Source organism: Nipponia nippon, unplaced genomic scaffold (genome assembly GCF_047370975.1).
Source record: "Nipponia nippon isolate SJK-2023a ecotype South Korea unplaced genomic scaffold, ASM4737097v1 scaffold_3, whole genome shotgun sequence".
NCBI lineage: Eukaryota > Metazoa > Chordata > Aves > Pelecaniformes > Threskiornithidae > Nipponia > Nipponia nippon.
This window is the reverse complement of record NW_028262347.1, coordinates 25,261,815-25,285,184: the sequence shown is the minus strand read 5'-3', so window position 1 is coordinate 25,285,184 and position 23,370 is coordinate 25,261,815. Positions and strand designations below refer to the sequence as shown.

Below are 23,370 nucleotides of genomic sequence, written 5' to 3'. Positions count from 1 at the left end.
TTCATGCAACCAGCACACAATCTTACATTAAAACTGTTGTCTTCTCTACATTTCTATGCAAATACTCTGAGTTGACAAAAAAAAAAAACCAAACGAAAACCCACAATGCGAACATCATGAAGTAATTCAAGGTCCCTTCCAACCCAAACCATTCTATGATTCTATGATTCTGAAAGGATCTGGGAATCTCAGGTTTGACATACAAGTACAAAATAATTACCTCTCAAAGCAGGTCACTTACTTTGGTTTTGATAATAAGTGGAAGTGGAAGTAAAAGCAGTGGGGTGAGGACAATGAGCAGGAACCTTCGGTAAACCAGGAGGTAGCTAAGAATCTTCATGGTTGATGGCTGGTAGATGAACTTTCCTGCAGAAACTGCCAAAAAATAGATCTGACTTTAAATAGCTGGCTCTGATTAATATTTTTCCAAGCTATCACCTTTAGCCATTGCTAAAGCAGGCCAGTAAACCAAGTTAAAATTAAATCTTGCTCTTTATTGTTTTAGTGAGTTTATTAACAGTAGGTTGATAAGATAAGTGTTCATCATAAACCAAGGCTAGATGTCAGCCTCCTCATGACTTTCTCTCCCTGCCCTTCCTCATAACAATTTGTATTGGGTCTGGCTGAGATGGAGTTAATTTTCCTCATGGCAGCCCTCATAGAGCTGTGCTTTGTACCGGTAACTAGAAGAGTGTTGATAACACACCAGTGCTTTGGCTACTGCTGAGCAGTGCTCACGCACCATCCAGGCTGTCTCTCCAACATTCCCCCCACACCAGTAGGGGACATAGCCAGGACAGCTGACCCAAACTGACCAAAGGGATATTCCATACCATGTGATATCTGCTCAGCAAAAAAGCTAAGAGAAAGGATGAGGAGGGGGGCCATTCGTTGTTACAACGTGTGTCTTCCGGAGCATCCACTACGCATACTGAAGCCCTGCTTCCCAGGAAGTGACTGGACATCATCTGATAATGGGAAGTAGAGAATAAATCTTTTATTTTCCTTTGCTTCCGCATGTGGCCCTTGCTTTTGCTTTATTAAACTGCCCTTATCTTGACCCCTGAGTTTTTTTCTATCTTATTTTCTCCCCGCCTTGTCCTGCTGAGGAGGGGAGTTATAGAGTGGCTTGGTGGGCACCTGGCATCCAGCCAGGGTCAACCTACCACAGTCCTTTTTGATGCCCAATGTGGGGCTCAAGACAATGGAAGTTTTGTATTAAGCATGCTATAGCGATAGTAGTTACTAAGTGGCAAGCTCCTGTGTGGATCACGGAATTTGTTGGCTGTGCTGCTTATCTCTTTATTTTGCTGAGCTTGGGAACCTGTTAATACAAATGATGGCTATGTGCTTTGCCCTGGCATTGATGGCCTTACTATGCTGGGGGAGCTATTTTGTGGGGAGGATGAGGGAACCTGGGAACATGCTAGTACACACAATGGCTATGTGTTTTGCCCTGGCATTGATGGCCTTGCTGTACTGGGGGAGCTATCTTGTGGAGAGGATGAGGGAATACATCTCCCTCTTCCTACCCAGAATTGATGTGGATGGATTTATTATGCAGGTTCCTGAAGTTCTTTTTCACCCTTACGTGAGCTGTTTTATACTACTAATTAACACTGTTAGCATATTATGGGGCTTCTGGAATCTGGTGTCGTCCTGGTACAAGAGAAGGCAACTTTTGGGTGAGGTGATACTGAAATGTGCCCTGAGGCAGCTGGTCCCTAGGTGGCAGGGTGTGTGGAAGGATTTGGGCAGGTTCCTGGGGCAGTTATTGCCTCCCATAACCTGGGACTTTACACCTGAACAGACAAGCAACCCTGACACACTGACAGGCCACCTGATAGAAGGGTGCCTTGCGAACCCCAAGGAAAACCAGCAGCTTCTAGCACTGTACTGGGGCCTGGCCTGTGCCTGTTGAGCCACAGTTCAGTACTCTCAGATGACTGTGGTTGAGGCAGGGACCCAAACAACAACAACAACAACAACAACTACAGTAATTGCCCCAGTAGTGAAAAAGAAACAGTGGACAAGGAAAACAACGGGTCCATATCATCAATTAGTAAGAGAGAAGGGAGAAGAGGAAAGGTTTGATCAAGAAGCTGGTCCTTCGACAAAGAAATTGGAGGAAGGAGTGAGAGAATTCAGACAGGAAGCAGAAACTACCCGGTCCCTGACCTCATCAGAACTTTGAGACATGTGGAAAGATTACAGTCGCCAGCCAGGTGAGTGGATTGCTGTCTGGCTGCTCTGATGCTGGGATAACAGGGCTGACAGTCAGCAATTGGAAGGTAAGAAAGCCCAACAGCTGGGATCCCTTGCTAGAAACTGGGGAATTAAGAGAGGAATTGGAAAAGAGGCAGCAATTTGCAGTTTCTGGAGACGGCTTCTCTCAAGTGTGAGGGCAAGATATCCATTCAAGGAAGATCTTGTGAACTCCCCAGGAAAGTGGACTACCGCAAATGAAGGCATCCAGTACCTGAGAATTAGCAGTGCTGGAAGTCATCTACAGTGATCTAGACAATGATGAGGTCTTCAAAGATCCAGAGGATGTCCTGTGCACATGGGCCATGTGGAGGAAGGTGAGTCAAAGTGCCCCAGTGTCATGTTCTAACAGCTTGGCAGCGATGTATTGCCTGGACATGGATACACCAACTGTGGAAAGTGTGTCGTCTTTGCTCCAAAACTTTGAAGAAAATCTCTGTACCTCCTCATCCCTACAGGCCAGCACCCTGACTATCAGGGGCGCTCCAAGAAATCCGTCCTTTCCTGCCCCAGTCAGAGGGAAAGAGAGCCCCAGCCTCATACCACGTGGTGCACTCTGGTTCTTCCTGTGTGACAAGGAGGAGGACATGAGGAAGTGGGGCGGTGAACCCACCATTAAGCTGGAAGCCCATGTACACGAACTGACCGGGAAGATAGCTGTTAAGAAGGGGCCACCCGTCTTGGGAGGGGGCATAGCCAGGATAGCTGACCCAAACTGACCAAAAGGATATTCCATACCATATGATGTCCACTCAGCAATAAAAGCTAAGAGAAAGGAGGAGAAGAGGGGGCATTTGTTATTATGACATTTGTCTTCCAGAGCAACCGCTATGCGTAGTGAAGCCCTGCTTCCCAGCAAGTGGCTGGATATTGCCTGCTCATGGGAAGTAGAGAATAAATGTTTTATTTTCCTTTGCTTCCACACGTGGCCCTTGCTTTTGCTTTATTAAACTGCCTTTATCTTGACCCATGAGTTTTTTTCCCATCTTATTTTCTCCCTGCCCTGTCCTCCTGAGGAGGGGAGTGACAGAGTGGCTAGGTGGGTGCCTGGCGTCCAGCCAAGGTCAACCCACCACACAAGTTTGTGTAATTAGAGCAGATTTTACACAACTACACAGCCAAAAATTTCAGGTGCTCTCCCAGTCACTGTTGGCTTCAGTAGGAAATCAAAACATCTAATATACATAGAATATATGTTCAGAATTAATTATGGCATTATGTGAAAACATATGCAAAATCATTTTACTGAACAGAATTAAAAATTCTTCATCTTCATCTCCATCTGTGGAGGTTTTCAAGACTTGATAGGACAAGGTCCTGAGCAACCTGACCTAGCCCTGAACTTTGCTCTGCTTTGAGCAAAATATTGGACTAGACGACCTTCCAGCCTTAGTCTTTCTATTGATTCTATCTGTCAAGAATTTGAAATACATGAGAAAAACAAGGTTTTTTTCTGTCTTGCCTGGCAGGGAGTGTATGATAGCTGATTTTCTCTTCTTATGTAGAAACAGGATAAGGTGTTCCATGTACATCATATAAAGCTTTGAGGAAGGCTAAGAGCAGGAGAGCTTTTGAGACAAAAATAAAAAATAAATAAATCCTTTTGCCTGAATTTTTGTGTTTTCAATAAAAGAAAACTCGGTACAGTCTTTGTAATACAACAGAATAACATCAAATAAAGAAGAGGAAAAGGTAGGAAAGAGGCTTGTACACTATCTGTGGGTGAAGGTCAAAAGGGGAAAGAATACAGTTTCATGCTCAGGATCTTACATGAAGCAGAAAATTGGAAGAGGAGACAGATGATGGAGTCTTTGAGCTACCATCAGAATCATCCAAAGGACAGGTAATGAGGTAGATTTTTACTATCCATATAACTTTTTGATTATAAGGATCCCTTGTGTCATGGTACAGGCAAACCAAGTGATCAGATTGCCAGTGTTGCAGACAAACTTTTGGTTTCAGGAAGGCAGGATTTCGGTTTTACTAGAAAAGCAGTATTTCAAATCTAACTGACAGAAAGAAATTGATTGAAAACCCAAAGGTGGGAAATAATTTGGGGATGAAAGTAATAATGAAATAACAGCCTTTGCTTCTGCACAGAAAGAACTGGGAAAACAGCTTTGACACAACCTAGGGAGCTGAGACTGAGACCTCCTGAGAAGATAATGTAAGGGATAAAGAACTTCAAATGAACTGGCGGCTTTTGAAAGGGGCTATTCTAAATATATAACGACAAACCTGGTTTAAAGAGTTCAGAGACAGTGAGCAGACAGGGACACTATAGTGCCTGCATCAGGAAAGCTTCAAATACCCCCAAATTAAAAAGGAATTGTATGAGATCTGAAGAAATTGGCATGTGCCTGAGGACTGCTATAGAGGAATAACAAAAATATAGACAAATAAATTCAGGAAGATTGTGTTGCAAAATATATTTCAGTTGGAGATGTCAGAGAATTTCTGTAACAATGTCAGAAGTAAGAAGAAAACAGAGGAGAGTAGAGGGATTTAGTAAACAGAAGGGAAGAAAAACTGCAGACAGTGCTGGAGTATTCAATACTTTCTTTGCTTGAGTCTTCACAAAGGTAAATGGCAGTCAATTCTCTAATGAAATTAATTTTAACATGGAAAAAGGAATGCATTATGGGCATGGTGCTGGTGGGAGTGCTGAATATTTAGATTTAATATATGTATTCAAGTCAACAGTTCCAGATTAAATTCACCCATAATTCATGGGTGAGAATTGATGCAGTAATGTGAGAACTATTTTAGAATATATTTGAATATATTCTGATATGCCATATATTTGAAAAACTGTGGAGGATTACAAGTTCCTAAAAAATTAGTCAGGCATACATGGAAATTAAATATGGCTAATATGTCGCATGAACTGAATCTAAGTTTCTTCTTTTATGGGGCAAGTAGCTTAGTGATCAAAGATATAAAAAATATGCATTTTATTGGATTTTAATACACTTTTTAGATGAACTAAGGACAATTCAGAAGTAAGCACAGAAGAAATGCTCTAGGGGAACGTATGTTTGAGTGCACAACTGGTAAAAAAGTTGTTCTTGAAGAGCAGTTACAAATGTTTCACATCATACTTAGATGTCATTTCAAATGGGGTCCTTAAGGGATCTATTCTGATTAGTTTTTAGCCCATATTTTCTTTAGTGGATTGAGTCATAAACTAGCAATGGGCAGGACATAGATAATACCTTCTGATATTAGACTATAAAGGCTGTTTTTCAGCATTCTCAGACCATCATGGCTATAGCAAAATGTTGTGTGGAGATAGGCGTACACATTTCAAAACAAAAGAGAAAAGGGAAAGAGACTTCCAGTACTAATCCAAGTGAATTCTTGAGGATGAGGCTGTAGAAATTGGCCTGCAAAATCAACATTGAAATTCTCAAGCCTGCCTGCAGGGCCCTGGTCTGAGACCTGCAGTCAGCCACCAGGGCAAAACTAGGAGTTAAAAGCAAGAGGTTTCCTTCCAAACTTCTGCTGAGATGTTTCTGCAGCAGGCAAGCTTTTACAGGTAACATGAGAATGGATCAACAGATAGATGCTCAGCTAGATAATGAATTTGTAGTGAAGTAAATTCAGTGGAGTAGGGCTGAAGGCTTTCTGAGAGACCATGCAATTTGACACAAAACTTTCCTTACAGGCAGGAACCAGGAACATGCAAGGGTATGGAAAGCTCCTTACAAGGACCTTAAACATATAGCTATGCATGTGAAGAAGAAAGGGGTTCTGATGTGATCTGAGGTATTACTGAATGATTAGGGAAAAACCTGATAAATTCAGTTTGAAAAATACGGATGTGTTTGCAACAACAACAAAAAAATAGGAAAGAGATGAAGTTTGTAGGGAGAAAGAATATTTCTCATTATACCAGCCACTCTTAGCTGATTTGGGTCAGTATTGATCCCTCACTCCCTAACCTTCTTGGAATGCTTCATTTATTTTTGTTATGTCTTGAGTTAACTGTGGACAACTTCTGTGTATTTTCTCAGTAGCTGAATTGAGTTTCGTGGTTCATTTTCCAGACATCAGAAAAGCCTGTGGGGATGATCCTTTTATGCTGAAGCTTTGTCCAGGTAGCTGTATTTGTGATTTGGCTGAGGACTACTATTTCTCTTTCATACTTGAAGAAGGGCTTGTGTGCTCAGAAACTCATCATTGTGTGGGGCAACACAGCAGAGGAAGTATTTGAGAAAGAGAAAAGAAAAATTCAGATTCTTCCAAAAGCTGATTTTGCCATAAACCAAAGCAAGATCAAAGGACTTGCATGAGAGATCCCGTTATGGGGAATAAAATGGCAAAATGGGTATCATCACATCCCAATAGATATGATCAATAAGATAAGTCATGTCCCCACTGGTTAGCAAAAAAGTTACCCAGACTTTCCTATGCATTATGAGATTCTAGAGAATGCATATTCCAGGTTACAGTCAGCTTGTGAGTCCTCTCTGTTGAGTGACCCAAAAGAACTACTTTGACTGAGGCCCTGAGCAACAACAAGCTGCTGAACAGATCAAACAGCAGATAGTTCATGCAGTAGCCCATGGGCCAGTCCAGACAGGACCAGATGTGAGAAATGTTCTCTATGCTGCTGCTGGGGAGCATGACTTCAACTGGATCCTCTGGCAGAAAGCACCTGGAGGGACCCAAGGTCAGGGTCTAGGGTTTTGGAGATAGGGGTATAGGGCATTTAGCTCAAAGACCTGGGTACAGTTGGTGGGTAATGCGGAAGAATGGGGAAATCTAGTGTGTACCCCAAGGAGATTAAACCCTGGGACAAAATAACATGTGATTTGAGTTGCATATAATAGGAAGCACTACATCAAGAATCACCTGAACCAATGGAGAATGAGGCTCGCAAGAAGCCAGGCAAGTACAGCAGTGACCCAACCTGAGTCAATAATTTAACACAATATGCCGTCTCTCCTAACCTGAGTAACCACCATAACACATGAAGCCCAAGTCATGGATTAAATGAACTCAATGTACATTTTATGAACCTTTTACAGGAGTGGCCCATAGACTAAGGCAATGGTATCTATGTATGTATATATATCTCACGTGACAGGGTGGAGGGTGGTGCTTAATGAGGATCTGTTGGATAGTGTAAGACCTGAGCATGACATAAATGATATGGAATCAGGGGTGGAGATTGCACTGGGTCTGGCTGGGATGGATGGATTTTGTTCATAGCAGCCTGTATGGTGCTGGTTTGGATCTTGTGATGTTTTGGATTTGTGTCTAGAAGTGTAGATAACACACCAGTGTTTTGGTTATTGCTGAGCAGTCCTTCCACAACATCAAGACATTCCCGCTCTGCCCTCCCAGGGAGTAGGCTGGGGGTGTGCAAGAAGATGAGAGGGGACACAACAAAGGCAGCTGACCCAAACTGACCAAAGGGATATTTCATGCCATATAAGATCATGCTCAGCAATAAAAACTGAGGAAGAGAGGTGTTTTGGGAAGGGAAGCATTGCTTGGAGGCTGGCTGGGCATCGATCTGTTTGTGGGAGGTGGTCAGTGATTGCCTCAATTGTTTTATTTGTTTTTTTTACTTCTGCTTTCCTTCACTTATAAAACTATCTTCATCCACAGATTTTCTCAGTTTTGCTCTTCCTGTTCTCTCCCCTGTCCCGCTGGGGACAGAGCAGGTGAACAGCTGGGTGGTGCTTAGCTGCTGGACTAGGTCAAGCCACCACACCTTGTCAATGGCGTCATAAGTTACATTACCACTCTCTCCCTTACCATGCATATATCTTTTGACCATCACAGATACAATAGTAATATTACTGTACAAACCTAAGAGGAACACTTCAGTTAAGCAATACTTCCTGGGAATTTCAAAAGTATGCAAAATTCTAGTACACTGTTCAGCAGGGCAGGGTCCTTGGAAATGTGGAGGGAAAAAAAAAAAGTTGGTATTTCCTTGTCAAAGTTTGATCATATGAGATTAGCAGGATACCTTTACGGAATGCGATAAGCAACATTATAGAGCAGCACATCGATTCTAGCAGCGAAGTATTTGTTACACTAATACATGACTAATTACTGTAACAGAAATGCTATATATCACTGCAAGAGCTGTAAGATAGGTAAGGTACTGCTCAAAGGGAAGACATCAGTGGAAGAACAATAAGGGCAAAGGTATGCTATAAAAGCAGCTTCTCAAAGATATTTGAGGGATTTATACTTTTAAAAAATTTTATTAATGATTCCTAAGATGATACTGATAACAAAATTGAGAGGCATTATCAACAAAGTTAAGTTTTTTATTTTTAGCTTGAATTCTGAAGTTACCATGTTCTAAAACATGTAGTGGGCAAAGAAGAAAGCTCCAAAAATGGCCTGAGTAAGCACTATGGTGGGATTCACTTCTAATTCACATCCATGTCTAAACTGGTCACCATAACCTTTTTTTCACAATCTACAGAGAGATGTAAGTACTTCCACGCTGCTTAACTGAGGTGCTTGTACCAGGCTGAGGTGAATTGCACTCTAAAAATGAGTGTTTTTCTTCACTGATGTCCTGGTTTTGGCTAGGATAGAGTTAATTTTCTTCATAGTAGCTGGTATAGTGCTGTGTTTTGGATTTGTGCTGGAAACAGTGTTGATAATACAGGGATGGTTTCATTATTGCTGAGCAGTGCTTACACAGAGTCAAGGCCTTTTCTGCTTCTCACCCCACCCCACCAGCGAGTAGGCTGGGGGTGCACAAGAAGTTGGGAGGGGACACAGCCAGGACAGCTGACCCCAACTGACCAAAGGGCTGTTCCATACCATATGATGTCATGCTCAGCATATAAAGCTGGGGGAAGAAGAAGGAAGGGAGGGACATTCCGACTGACAGTGTTTGTCTTCCCAAGTAACCATCGCGTGTGATGGAGCTCTGCTTTCCTGGAGATGGCTGAACACCTGCCTGCCGATGGGAAGCAGTGAATGAATTCCTTGTTTTGCTTTGTTTGCATATGTGGCTTTTGCTTTACCTATGAAACTGTCTTTATCTCAACCCATGAGTTTTCTTACTTTTATCCTTCTGGTTCTCTCCCCCATCCTGCTGCAGGGGGAGTGAGCGAGTGGCTGTGTGGTGCTTAGTTGCTGGCTGGGGTTAAACGACAGGCAAATGGGTTGGAGCAAGATGTCTAACTTTTAGATGTCTGTGCCAGGACAGATGTGTTCTATCCTCTGCCTTTTTGGGAAAGAGTTATAAGAAGCTATCTGAAGTCAAGAATGACTGCAAGAGACGTGGAGCACTGAGCAAAGAAATGACTCTCTTCTCCCTCGGTCTTAGAGTTTAAGCAAGCAGGATATAGCATGTACCCATGAATAAACAGGATTGCATCGAAATTATAAACTTCATTATTATTATTGAATAATTAGCTTTCACTCTCTCCTTATCATTGCAAAAAGTGGAAAACATCTCTAATTTTATTTGTGTATTAATTTACCAGTGGCTGGGATCAAGGGGTTTCTTTATTATCAAAGAAAAATTAAATACCTTTAGTATGAACCCAACATTGATTGCCACCTTTTGAAAGATGCCATTGAGAATAAACATTTACTAAATGGAAAGCATGGAAATTAAATCACAAGCACTAATACCCCAAGATCTTGCATATTCTGCAAGGTTTTTAACCAGCTCAGGAAATTTTGCCTGGCTGCTTCCCATTGTTACTGCTCATTATTTTTCCTCAAAAGCGTAACAGCTTTTGGGACTGAAAATTCTATTTACATCCCCAGAAAACACATTTGAAGAGAATAAAGCTCTCCTTCTCCCTCCCTTTCTCCCTGTTACAGGGTGAAAGCAGGGAAGTGAAAACAATCAGAATTACACCGAGGATGAGTGGCGGATTTGGGTGTGTAGCCACAGATGTCTCCCACCAGAGACACAGTGTCTCCCATCATACCAGTGGTGAAGAGAAACGATGGTATAAAAGTGCTGGGCCTTGATCAAGATTTGCTTCTCTAAAAACCACAAGGGAATCAAAGCAACAGATGTTGGGAAAACGTAATAGCATATCTAAGATTTAGCACTTAGGGGTGTCAGATGAAATCCCATCCTGAAGTGCTCCCATTTCTAAGTACATATCCAACATGACAGACAACTGCTCCAACAACTCTAAATGCTCTAAAAACTAAGTTAGTAAATCTTTATGGAAATGCGATTTGATGCATTTTAAACTGTGCTTTTTCATTTTTCCATTGGTCTTCTTTTTTTAAACTGTCTCCTAAAGAGCAGTCACTACCAAGCTTAGCAGAATGCTATCAGGGACAATGAGATTTGTATGGGAAAGGAGGTAAACTGACATGCAGAGCAATCAGAAAAAAAGTACCTTTCTGGAATTTTAATAGCATGAGATTCAAGACTCTGAACAACACATGAGCTTTATCTCCAGACTGAGGATGGAAGCTTCTGAAATAATTTGGATGTTGTATCCCTATGATCTTGGCCTGATTTGCTAAAGAGTAGTAGTTAAAAAAACCCCTACAAACCACTTTTTCTTTCCAATTTTCCTTGCATTTCTGTTTCTAAACTACAGAACTGTTGGGAAAGTGCTGTTTGGAAGTGATTATTGACAACTTTTGGAGAAGCAGTTCATAGAAACCAGATGAAATCTATTTCAGCATGTGATGAGAGAGGAAGAAACACATTTCATACCTACATTCAGGCTGTATTTCTGAATGGACAGAACTGGACATGTTGAATACATTTCCAGACTCCTTACTGCATTAAAGCAAACAAACTGAAAAGAAACAAAACCCAATGACTTGACTTTGAAAATTTCAAAAGTTCACTATTCATTGTAAACACATTATATCATTCCTTTTAGTTTTGAATAGAAACCCACTTTGCCTGAAGGATATTAGTGCCATGATTTTTCAAGATGACCTGTACTTACAGCCTTTTTCTTTGAATCAGTTCAAGTGCTTCAGCAATTACTATGTAATCTTCCATCTTTCTGAAGCAGAATCCTCTCTGCTAATGGCACTAGATAGCACAGAACTCCTCCAATATACTCATTGTTCATCCTAGGTACTCTGTTCCTGTGAGTCTTCCCACCGGAATCACTGGCCAGTGACACAAAGTAGTATTTCCAAGATGTAAACTACATATAAACTTCCTGTAGAAATGTAATGAATGAAATGTAATACAAATGACTAATGGGATTTTAAACCAACAAAGAGTCCGGATACTGGTCTCATACCTGAAGCACACCCTGAAAGCTTAAAAAGGCCCAGTTACTTGAGACTCATTATACTAAGCCTGTCTCTACATCAATCTGCTTATCCCAAACAATTCCTTGATAATGCTTCGCTTCACCTTTGAACTATCTGTAAGCAAGTTAACTTCAGAACTGGAAGCAATTTAGCTCCATCAATGCAATATCGTGCCTACAGTAAATATGTTCTGCTGAGAGTGCTACTTGGATGGAGCATGACATTAACCAGGTGAGTCCAATTCCACATATTGGAACCCATCCTGGAAACCTGCCTGGGGAACCTGCCACTCAGCTTCTACAGCATAAGTTATTTACTTGGCCAGGACCTCTCTGTTCACCTCAGTATGGTCCTCTTAATGAAGGAACTGCTATGCTTCCACTTTATCCACTGTGTTCCACCCTTATTCCAGAGGCTTCACTGAGTACCTCAGCTTCCTGTACATGGTTGTCCAATGTGCTCCTTTTAAGGAGAGCAGTCGTTCTGCCTTTGGACAACTGACACCTGTGCTCCTAAATTCTGGCAAACTTCCCTTGCCAATTATCAGTATGTGATGAAAAAAAAAACCCAAGACTTCAAAAACTTCCCATCTTCCTGCATATCCTGCTCATTGACTGAACAGGCAATAATATCATTCTTTAAGAGACGCGTCCTCCAGGCTGCTGTCACATGGCTCTGGCACAAAACCAGAACACCAACCTTGAATCATTTATCGGCCTCATTCACCATTTAAAAACTTTTTGCCTCCCTAAAGTATGGCCTCCATGTTTATTCTTGTTGAATGCTGGCCGTGTAGTTGGTGCTGTGTGAATTCAAGACTGCCGTGTGCACCAAAACCTTTAACCTGTAGCGGATCTGCATGGGCAAGTCTTCTTACCAGAAGAGACACTCCCAAAGCCTGAGTGAGTCTGTGTGCACACCGGAGTGGATATACGGGCAGATCTGTTTGCCATGCACCATGGTCTAATGCTTTCCTGGAGTTTTTAGCACAGAAGACTTTTCAGGCTTCTTCCCATTGGAATGTGTACATTCCTCATGTAACAAGGTGATAGAGACTGTGCTAGAGTAAACATAGATTTGTAAGCCTCTTCATTTCATGAAGTGCTAATAATATTCCTCAAACTTACAAAACACAAGCTTGGTGATGAATTTCAAAATATATTTCTAAAAATAGTGCACAAGTTTCAGCAAAAAATCTGAGCTACAAAAAAGCAGTTGCCACCTGATTAAACACCATACTACGCTTTTGATTTTTATAATTTTGGAGGAGGGATTTTGCTTTAAAATTAATTGCATGATATGACTCCCAGATCAGGGTTTTCATTTTTGGAAGGCTACATGTTCAAGGTCAGGTTGGACAGAGTTTTGAGCAACCTGATCTAGTGAAAGATGTCCCTGCCCACAACAGGGAGGTTGGACTAGATGATCTTTAAAGGTCCCTTCCAATCCAAACCATTCTATGTTTAGTCTCATACAGAATGCAAAGCCAGCAGGAAAAAAAGTCTGCCTAGAATGGCATTATAAAATGTGGCTTTGTTTGCAGGGGGGTTTCCTTCATGGCAGCAAGATCTATTTTACATGGTCTTCTATCAACTAAAATTTGAGTCAATAGTACCATAATGATATTTGTTGAGAAGCAATATGAGAAGGGAAAATATTTAAATAATTTCATCAGTTGTTTGCTAGCTTAAGAGCTTTTTGTTGTTTAATTATTTCAGGTGATGACAGCTAATTAGAAGTGGTATAATTACACTTTTTGCAATTGATGTTTTCTCTGTTTTGATGACATTACCATGTCATCAACCATGCTGGCTTTTGTCTAAGATGTTTGATCAGTTTGTGTTATTGTTGAGGAAAGATGTTAATCAGTCAAAACCATTAACTATTATCTTTGACTTATACTCAGAACAAAGTTCAACTTCCGCTTCCTTGGAAGCCACAGAGGATAAATAATTGCAAAGAAGAGTACTAAAGTTATTCTGGTGGAACACAAAACTGAATAAAATCATGTAGGAAGTTTTACTGATTGGTGTCACTACATGAAATTTCTCAGTGGAGTAATTATTCTAAACTGATCATTCCTAAACTTAATCTTTTTTTTTTTTTTTCCCCATTTCAGAGTCACAGATAACTTTAACAGTTTGCTTTCTTTCTTTTAAGACATTTTTATTGCCATTTTATTAATACACTTTAAAAGCCCTTACTTTTATTTAATATTCCTCCATCATGTTTAACTTCGTGGGAAAAGAAATTTTTTTTTTACCCCAAGGGGCATTTTATTGATCAAGCTTCTGTTATGTTAACTATATGCTCTCCACATTCAAGCCATAGAAGTATAATTCCATTTTCTTTTCTTGGTACATATTTTTTAAAATCTTTATTTGATCTTCTCCTGCCTAGGCCCAAAACTTCATATTAATACTTTATTCTCTAAAATGTTGTTTTTAATAAACATCCACATGCAAAAACACATGAAAAAATATATCTTATGATGGTTAGTTATGTGTAAAGGCTGGACTTCATAATACTTTTGAGTTTGGAAGTGTATCTTCTCTGTCAATATTCTTATGTACTTGTTGTCTTTATAAAGTTTACCAAACTGCTAGATGAGCTCATCCAAAGTCTTCTCATTGACAGGCATATAGTTTAGCTAATCTTCAGTCCCACTTTCCTTGCTTCTTCCTTCAATTTTCAGCCACCCTTTGTCTCTCTCTCAGTGACCAGTTATCATCAACAATAAAACTGTAGCAGTCATTTATGTTTATAATGTCCTGAGAATATTTCATAGCCAGGTTTATCTTAATCAAGACTTTACTTCCTAATCTTTCACTAATTTTGGACAGTAAACACACAGATATATTTACTCAGGGATTCTTTATAATTTAGACTCTCTCAGAAAAAAAACTATGAGATCTACCAGCAAAACAAAGCACACAAGTACTCTCATCTCCCCATGCTGCAGCAAACAAACTCGACTTACAATAAAATTGGCTTGTGAAGTCTTGGAGCTAGCTGAACATATTCCTCTTTTTACTCCTTCAGTGGGAACTCTGTCAATACCCAGTAAACACTGTACCAGCTTGGCTTGGCAAAGCGTCTCCTGTGCTGCCAGGAGGCTGAGTGCTTTGCTGGTCGTAAATATGGGCTTGTAACGTGCCCCAAGCCAGGCAGTCCCACTGAAATGGGCCAGGCTCATGGAGCAAGCTGCTGCTTGAGGGAAAGAGTAAGGTACTAGCACACATGTGACATCAGTAGCCCCATTTAGAATGGTCAGGGAATTTTCCTGTTAATGAATTTTAAATTTCAGGCTGAAACTGCAGCAATGAGAGGAGGCTGAAGCCACACAGCTTCCACTGGGGTGGGGTAGAAGTGCGTGGAGGCAGGCTCTGCTCCTTTTTTCATGCCCAGGTTCACATGTACCCATTTTACTACCGACTGAAATTAATCATAGAAAATTAAGGTAGCTGTGTCGTTAATAACATGCCTTAAGAATAGTCCAAAATACAGATGCAGTGCTGGGATGTCTGCATCTACATTGGCATTGCCCCAGTGTTTACGCTGTCTATGTCAAGAGTGCTCTGACTTGCAGCCCCAGCAAGACTTGCTGCTGTCACATTAAAGAAAAGCAGCTCAGCTTTGAAGAGCAAATTCTGCTTGATAAGAATATATTTTCATAGATTACTTTTTCAGCATTATCACAGGAATTCCCCAAAGGACTAATGGAGTGGCAGGAAAAAAATCACCTGAGAAGTAATTTTTGAAAAGGTTATTGCTTCTGACATGAAAACTGACCAAATGTAAATGTGGTCTTATACCCATGGAATTAATCTGCACGAATTAGCAAGTGTCTACCTTAATTTATATAAACAAAGTGTTTGCAACTTATTGTCTTTCAGGAAGTTTCACTGAGTTTGGGAGCAATCCCCTTAATGTGCCATGAGATAGGCAACATCAGACTTCATGTGCCATGCTGCGAATGGTTTTGTCTTTCAAGAAAACTGTTTCTTGTGCGATACAAATGCAGTCCCACAACAAGAGAGCATATTTGTATCAGTGTTATTTAATCAACAGTGAAGGAAAACATGTATTTCAACAAAAACATATATTTCAAGGGAAACATTTCAACGATTAAAGACTAAAATTCAGATGTGAAATCACACTATAAATCTCCCTTTGAATCCTGTAATGTGTTTATTAAAGTAATACAGAAAAACACAGAGGAGAAAAACATTAATCAGTAATTAATATTTTCTTTTAAAATAGATCAAGTTCAGAAGCCAGGTCCAGAGTTGCACTGAACCAGATTTTAAGGCTCTTCCAATTTGCCTCATTTGAATTTGAATCAATGTTGAATTCTAACAGCTTTGAACTATCAGGGAGGGCAAATCATGAGGTTTGGCTAGCACACATCCCCTTCTCTCTTATTCTGAAGTAATTCAGGTAAAGCAAGCTGTAAATTAATATTGTAGGGCCATGACATTTTTGTGGAAAGATTCAGCATTCTTAATTGTACTTAAGAGGATATATAAAAAACACAGAAAGATGCTATTATTTTGTTATTAGAAGTAATTCTGAGCCTGTACTTAGGATCTTAAGATATTTTAAGAGCCTTTTTTCCCCTGTGTGTGCATTCCAGGTCTTCAGCAATTGTTCATTTAAAGCCTATTCATGTCATCCTTTGAAGCCAACAGGAGTTCTCAATACACAGTGGGCACCTAATAAATAACAAATCTGTTCAGTTATACTGCAGTCTTGGGGGATATTCACATTCCTTCAGGAGCTGACCATGATGGAAGAAAAGATAGAAACCACGGTGATTCCCTAGATAAATGGCTAAGTGTAAGAAAAGTAATAGGAGCAAATCTAGGATTTCTGAGACGTGCTATTTTATTGACTCCCCCCATCCAACACCTGTAAACATTCTGCAGAAGCCTCTCAGTCCTGGTGATGAATTTTCAGAGTCTCCAGCAGAATTCTGCAGAAATTGGTCCCCCAACAGAGCCCTCAAGTTCCCTGGCTCCCTGCCAGCTCAGTCACGTGAAGTTGAGCCTCCAGCCTCTAGGGTCAATGGACTCACACAAGTTTACATCAGTGGTGGGCAAGGCTTCTCCAACAAGTGATAATAGCATGTCAGCTATTACCTTTGTGCAGCAGATATGAAGCAGGAATGAATGACTGTATGCTCTGGATCTTGCCGTATCAGTAACAGTGATGCATAGAAACTTGTTCAGGTAGCCAGGCTACAATTCCAGCAGCAGCTGCCAATGCCAATGCCAGCTGAAAAATTTAATTTTGGAAACACCTCATGCCTCAGAAAGATGAGTTCCCTGTCTTAAATTTCTAACCTGCAAGATTTTTTTTGCTTTTAATCTAGTTTCAGTCTGATTCAAAACAAAGGTAAGTTTTTATATTAACAGCTCCTATGAACAGAAAACACCCTGCCTTGGCCAGCTCTACTGACCCACTCCAAAGAGCTGCTTGCCTGAAGGATCTGCTTAGGTCAGATAGTCAAATCACCAGAGCCAGTGGGTTTAAATCAGGAAGAAAGTCACATAAAACATACTTCACCGGTCAGAAAACAGAATTGTCTTTTGTATCTTACAAATCAACAGTAATTCTTTACATTTATATGAAAGGCTTTATTAGCCATATATTTCCAATTCTCAAGAAAACATGAAGAAGAAGGAGAGATATACAACTCCAAAAATATGTAAAGTATGGCAGTCTGGGATTCCTTGCTGAAATTCGTTACGGAGAGACGTTAATCACTGTACGCTCTAACTTTGCTTCAGGTCAGTGCCTTTACTCTTAATCTTTGCAAAGTTTAACAATCAGTCAATTTACATATATATCTCTGTAAAAGATTTACAGATTCAGATTGTAGCTCCAGATATCCCTGCAAACTTCCTGTCTTTCTGGTTCTTCCAAATTAAATCTTGGATTATGTTCTCTTTCCACCCCCCCCCCCCAAAAAAAAAAAAAAATCATCCAGCCATAGTGGAATAATAATTAAAAAAACCCCGAAGACTTTTTCAGAACAGGGTCATTTTTTCTAAAACATATCCTCAGTGATTATAGGGAAAAAGATCGTATTTGTGTGTGCTGCTGGGTAGCAAGACACAGCAGCTCTGGGCTCCCAAGGGCTGGATTCTTACAAAGTGAACTGAACAGAAATAGCTTAAATGAACTTCTTCGCCAACTGTTGGATACACTTTAAACAAATTGTTAGCATTTCAGTGAAATTAACCTTTTCTTTCCTTTTCTGTTGGGTGACACAGTAACTTCCATGGAAAAAAAACACCCATACAATCCCAACTTCCCGAATGACCATAAGGTCAACTTCCCTTATGTTCTGAAAAAGGTTGTTTCCTACCTGACTCAGCAGTTTAGAATCTCACTATAACACACCCAGTTGTTCAATACAAAGAAAATACTTCTTCAAAACAAGAATTACATTCCCAGCTCTGGTACTCAAGGCCAGATCAACACTGCGCCAACTATTCAGGCTCTCTACATTTAACCCCCTGACAGGGGCAATGCACCTCCCTTTTTTCTGTCTCCTGTATTGAGATTGGCACAGCTCAATGCTGGCTCATCCTGAGCCTCAGCTTTTCCTATGGGACACCTCCACTGGGCTTGCTGCTTTTCCCTGAGGAGCGGCAACTGCTGGTTAACAGCAATCATTGCCCAAACAGCCAAATTCCTCTTGCCTGCCCACAGTTGCCAGCGGGGAATGGCGGCCAACTCTGCAGTCCCAGTCGAGAGGAGGGATGGTAGCCTGACCCTTGGTTTCCAAAACCAGATCTGTCTCTTCTGACTGCTGACACAGTTTGCAATAGAGATTTCTGCTGTGTGTATTAACATCATCCATCAAATTGGCTCCCATTTCATTTAGGGTCCTTGTGCTCTAGCTAAGTACAGGCAACAGGCACTGCTAACCCACTATAGCCAAACACCCTAAGGGTGGTCACGACAGCTCTCCCTTACAGGTTATATATGTCGTGTGTTTATGTAGGCACACCCCTCTTTCCCCAGATATTCTGAAAAACAACAATGGAGCTTTAATGAGAGTTTCTGTCAGATTCTGGAAACTCTCTCCTGGCTAATCAAGCAGTCTGCAAATTCCTCTGTCACAAGGTTCAATGCCTCCACATTCCTTTGCAGAGTGTCAGGGTAATCTAACAACAGGAAACTTGCTGCTGCTGGTTGCAGAGCAACAAAGGAGATAAATTCTCTGTATTATAACAATTTGGTCTTCAGCCAGGCTCAAGTTCGTGTTGCTGGGGCTGGGAAATAGCTGCCCACAGCCAGGTGATGAGACTGAAAGTTCTCCACAGCTTTTGAAGTCCTCTCCCTAGACCACTTCCTTATAGGGTTCCTCAAAGGCAAGCCGGTGGCTTTAAAACTTAAAAAGAAGAAAAAAAAAAAAGCCAGGCTTTATTACAATATAAAGTAAACAGATAACATTTTAAATAGAAAAATAAATCAGCTAGGTAAGATAATAATAGAATTAAATATATAAACAATAATTTTTTATACATAGCTCCCCCTCTCCAACTCAGTCCTTTATTCCGGGCTTGGTTTAGCCAGTTTTGTGGCTTCCTGACCATAGCAAATTCTGCACAGCTTCCCCTGATCTGGAGAGGCTTCCCTCTGGCCCTGACAGGGACTGGCCGGCTGCTCCCTGCTCCTTGCAGCAGTTCCCATCTCCGAGCTGCATGTTCCCAGCTCCATGTTCTGCTCCCTCGCTACCTGTCCCTGCCGGCTTTTGAACCTTCCCAGTCCCTCAGCATGCTCCCCTGCTCAGGAGCAATTTCCTCCAACTTGCCTTCTTTCCAGCTGGCTGCAGCTGACCTAGTATCTATTTAAAGGATCAACATGAAAACACCCATACCAACAAGCCAAATGTCAAATCTGCCTGGCTCAAGAATTCTCAACTGCGTGGACCAAACGGCTTTTTGGTGGCCAGCACTCAGGATAAGATTAGTTAGACCCTGCTGCTCAGCCTTGGAGGCAAAGGGAACTGTGTTGTCAACAGCCCCATTAAAAGCCATTAAACCTGTTAATATCTTCCTCACCTGTCTTTCTTGAAAGGACACATAGCAAACCCAGCTCTGGAAGATGCTTGCACAGAGGGAGCAGGCAGCATCATGAGGGCTGTCCCATCACTGCCACATTTCCATCACCTCAGCAGTCTGCTTTGTGCCCTGGCTGCCTTCCCCAAGGCTGAGGTCCTGCTCCAGCTCCCCAGAGCCTGAAGCACATGGCAGCCTGCAGCAAGGACAGGCAACATGAGCGTGAGACATAGGATCCTGTGGGGCCGTGGGGATCCCAAAGGTGCAGGCAGAAAGCACAGGACTCCCAGTGCCTATGCATCTCCTGCGCACACAGGGGTGATGTACGTCAGCCCTGTTCCCTGTGAACAAACTCCAGAAGAGCTGATATTTTATCCTGAATTTTAACTGTGTTGCCAAACTTTGAGAAAGGCTGCAGACAGTAAGCCCTTTGTCACATGGGCACCGTAGCCCTTTCTGGGACTACCTGTGTGAGCCAGCCAAAGGAAATGGTGCAAGCGATGCTCATAACACAAGGACCTGAGGGGTAAAGTAGTCTTTCCTTCTCCCTGCCTGCGATGAGGGGATTAAAATCCCAGTGACCAGATCAAATTCAGATTGGGAATATAAAGGGCTTGCTTTTAAACACAGGAGGTTCACAGTCACATCACTTGGCCACATGCTTTGCGACCTCCTACTCAGTAGACCATGCAATGGGCTATGCCAAATTTCTAAGATCAGGCCAAATCTGAAGCCCACAGAAGATGGAAAAATTCCAGTGCCTTTGAACCAGGCCATCATTTCTAACTGATGCTGCCCCTTAAATACAGTTATCATCGCAGGGAATCTGCCGGATAGTGTGTATTATCCTTGGGCAGAGGGGGAGAGGGGCACCACACTGTGCTGGCACATCCCCTGTCATTACCGAAGCAAGGGTTGCCTGACAACTGAAAGAAATCAATGCCAATTTGTGCATAACTGCTTGGCAGTACAGCAATTACTTCACTCATTAAATCATCAGTTAACTAACAGAGGGAAAATTCAAGTTAAAGGAAACTTCACAGTGTCGCTATGTAAAATTTTCTCAATTCCATTTTCAAGCTGTTATGTGGTCTGGTGAAGTCCTGCTTTGTTCTCTCAGAGCCTGTTGCCATGGAAGTGACTGAAATATCACAAGTTAAGCACTATAGCCTCTATTTCCTAAACAAATAAGCAGCTTTTCCCTCTGCAAAGGACCACAAATGGTACTTGTGCTGCTCTCAGATATGCGTTGCACTTGCCAAATGCTTTTAAGCACTGACCTCAGCACTAAGCAATTGGGTCACCTAACAGGAAGGACCAGCTAGAAGGTGCTGCCTTGTGTGTGGGCAGAAGGGGGATGTTCTGGAGTTTCTGACTTCACATTATTTCCAAATCAGATCAGGTTGCCCCTCACTTCTGCTGTTTACTAGCAAACAGGCCGATTGCAAACATGAAAAAAAGGGGAAACGAGGTGAGCTTCAACTCAGGCAAAGCTTAGTCAGACATCTAGATGAACAATATAGTCCCATGAACAAAAAGGATGAAACAACAGAAGGCTCAATATTCAGCCGCCAAACCACTTCTGTCTGTTAGGAAGCAGGATGATACCTTGGTTTTTTTTGAGAAGACAACCAGCATTGCTTGATGTGCTTTTCAGAAACACTCTTTGCGTTCAGGAGAGCATAGATACTGCTGCTGTGCCTGCTGCTTGCAAGGATAGAGAGGGAGAGAAGGACACTTTGCTTCCTCACAAGACGACATGAGGCAAGCCAGTCCTCTGCAAGGGGGTAGACCTGAACCACACAGCGCGGTGTTTGTTTTCCCTGCCTGACGCATTCAGAGCAAGTGAACAGGAGATCTGGGAGCAGTCTGACACTGTAGAGTCTCCCTTGGAGTCTGTTTTCAACGAACAAATATAGCGGTGCTCACTTTTTTCAGTAGAGGCAGATCCTTTCTCAGAATAAAAGCTTAACTCGGAGAAAAATCTGTTTGCATGTTGTTTTTAACAACATATGCATTCCTACTGAACAAAGTTTATGGTGACAGAAACATTCCTGACATTTTAAAGCAGCTGCTATATTTTCCCGTATATTTATTTATGTATTATTCCCCACAGGAAGGAAACTGGGAAGAGAGAAATATAATCTTCTTCACAGGTTTCTTATTTAAACTTTTGCAGAATTTCATAGATTTATACAGAAGTCCTGTATCCTGTGCAGGTCTTCCAATCTAGAGCTCATGCATAGCAGAAGGAATTTTTTTCAATTCCTCCATTTTCTAATTCAGTTTGAATTTATCTAGATGTGAGTAAGTACAGCTCTTTTCATCAGAAGGAGACTTCAGGTTTGGCTCTTGACTATTGATCCTTCCAGCTTTTTGACTAAAACGTTTTTGAGCAGATGTTAAGTTCTGGGTTGTGTTTTTGGCAAGCTTACAAAAACTGAAGTTTAGAAAAATTAGGCAATGACTCATGATCTCCAGTCCTAACCACCTTGGCTGGGATTGAACAAGCTAAGCAAGGTCAGGCTTGGTTGGTGAGATCAGCAGACCAGGTGGCTGCTGCTGGGAGCTGTGCTGGTGAATGGCACTGGAGCACCAGCGGTCCTGAAAGGTGGTGGGAGCACCATGCTGCAGAGGAGGGAGATGTATATCTGAATAATCTCTGCATTAATCCTTCAGATTTTTAGGGAAAACTGCTAATTTTAGTGTCTTGGCGAAACCGTGTGGCCTGAGTGTCATCTCAAATATAAGCTGTGTTCTTCACTTAATAGACAATTTCACACCATGCTGTAGCGCACCAGTAAACAGAGGCTATGGTCTGTCAAAAAGCTGCAGTCTTTCCATACAGATGAAGCAATTTCCATCAATACATTTTGATTTGGAGACCCTTTCTGTATCAGAGGCTCATATTTTAGTATCTGGTATGAAATGACTACCACCACACCACCACCAGTAGAGCAAGGTTACTAAGTTCCTTAACAGCATTAGAAGTATCTAATAGGTAATTGTTTAACATTGGACTTAGTGCTTAAAGGGAAAAGATCATCCTCCTTCCAAGTACACTGAAACAATAATATGTAATGACAATAATGAAATTATTTCACTTAGAACAATAACAACAGACATCATCTCCTCTGTTGCAAGTGCCCTTTAGACTGCTTTTCCTACAAAGCGTGCAAAGGGCTGGAGCACAGATTATGTTGCCTTTGAAGCTCTGTGCTAACACTTTGAGACAGGCAGACCAATATATTACAGTATCAGAGGAACACATGAGCTATAATTTTGATCACCATGTAATTTCCAGATACAGAAATGGCCTCACCATAAACATCTTTCTGAACAAGGGTCCCATTGCACAGCAGCTGAATCCAGCCCTGGATTTGCAGCAGACGCGTACACTGCTGATTAGACAGGATACAGGTTTTACTTAATGAGTAACGTGCAATCTTTCTGAATCTTTGAAGTGAAACCTTTGGCTATTCCAGATGAAAACAATGACCCTGCTGAACGAGTCCTTCACCTTTCTGATAAGGTAAGGTGGTAAAAGTAACTAGCTCATGTGTTAGCCAAGAGTTTCATAACAAACAGAAGCTAGTAATTCATTAGGCAAAATCCTATGTCTTTCTTAATTCTTAGGCACCAATTTTATCCAGGGAAGAGTTTCAGATATTACAACTGAGAAAACTGACCATTAATCTTTAGCTCATTTATCTGTTGCCAGAAGCATGCTCAGGCCAACAATCTATCATCACCACTAAACCCTTTCAGCCCCCTTGAACTTCAGGGTGCT

The 23,370-nt window shown here is 41.4% G+C and overlaps 1 protein-coding gene and 1 long non-coding RNA gene across 4 annotated transcripts in view; one reads left to right on the top strand and one right to left on the bottom strand.

The window, feature by feature from the left end:
- The window catches only part of SLC13A1 (solute carrier family 13 member 1), a 55,502-nt gene that overhangs the window by 29,630 nt on the left and 2,502 nt on the right, over positions 1-23,370 (bottom strand). For 2 of the 3 annotated variants that reach the window (XM_087763864.1, XM_087763866.1), the window contains exon 2: positions 242-375. In XM_087763864.1, the coding sequence (XP_087619990.1) occupies positions 242-340 (99 nt within the window). In that variant the 5' untranslated portion in view covers positions 341-375. Of the gene's footprint in view, positions 1-241; positions 376-2,479; positions 2,517-23,370 lie in introns of those variants that run through there. The other variant, XM_087763865.1, reaches the window with a different exon arrangement.
- On the top strand, positions 1,604-3,038 carry LOC148054529 (uncharacterized). Its single transcript, XR_015706189.1, has 3 exons — positions 1,604-2,225; positions 2,445-2,582; positions 2,724-3,038. It is a non-coding gene; the product is annotated as an uncharacterized LOC148054529 (long non-coding RNA).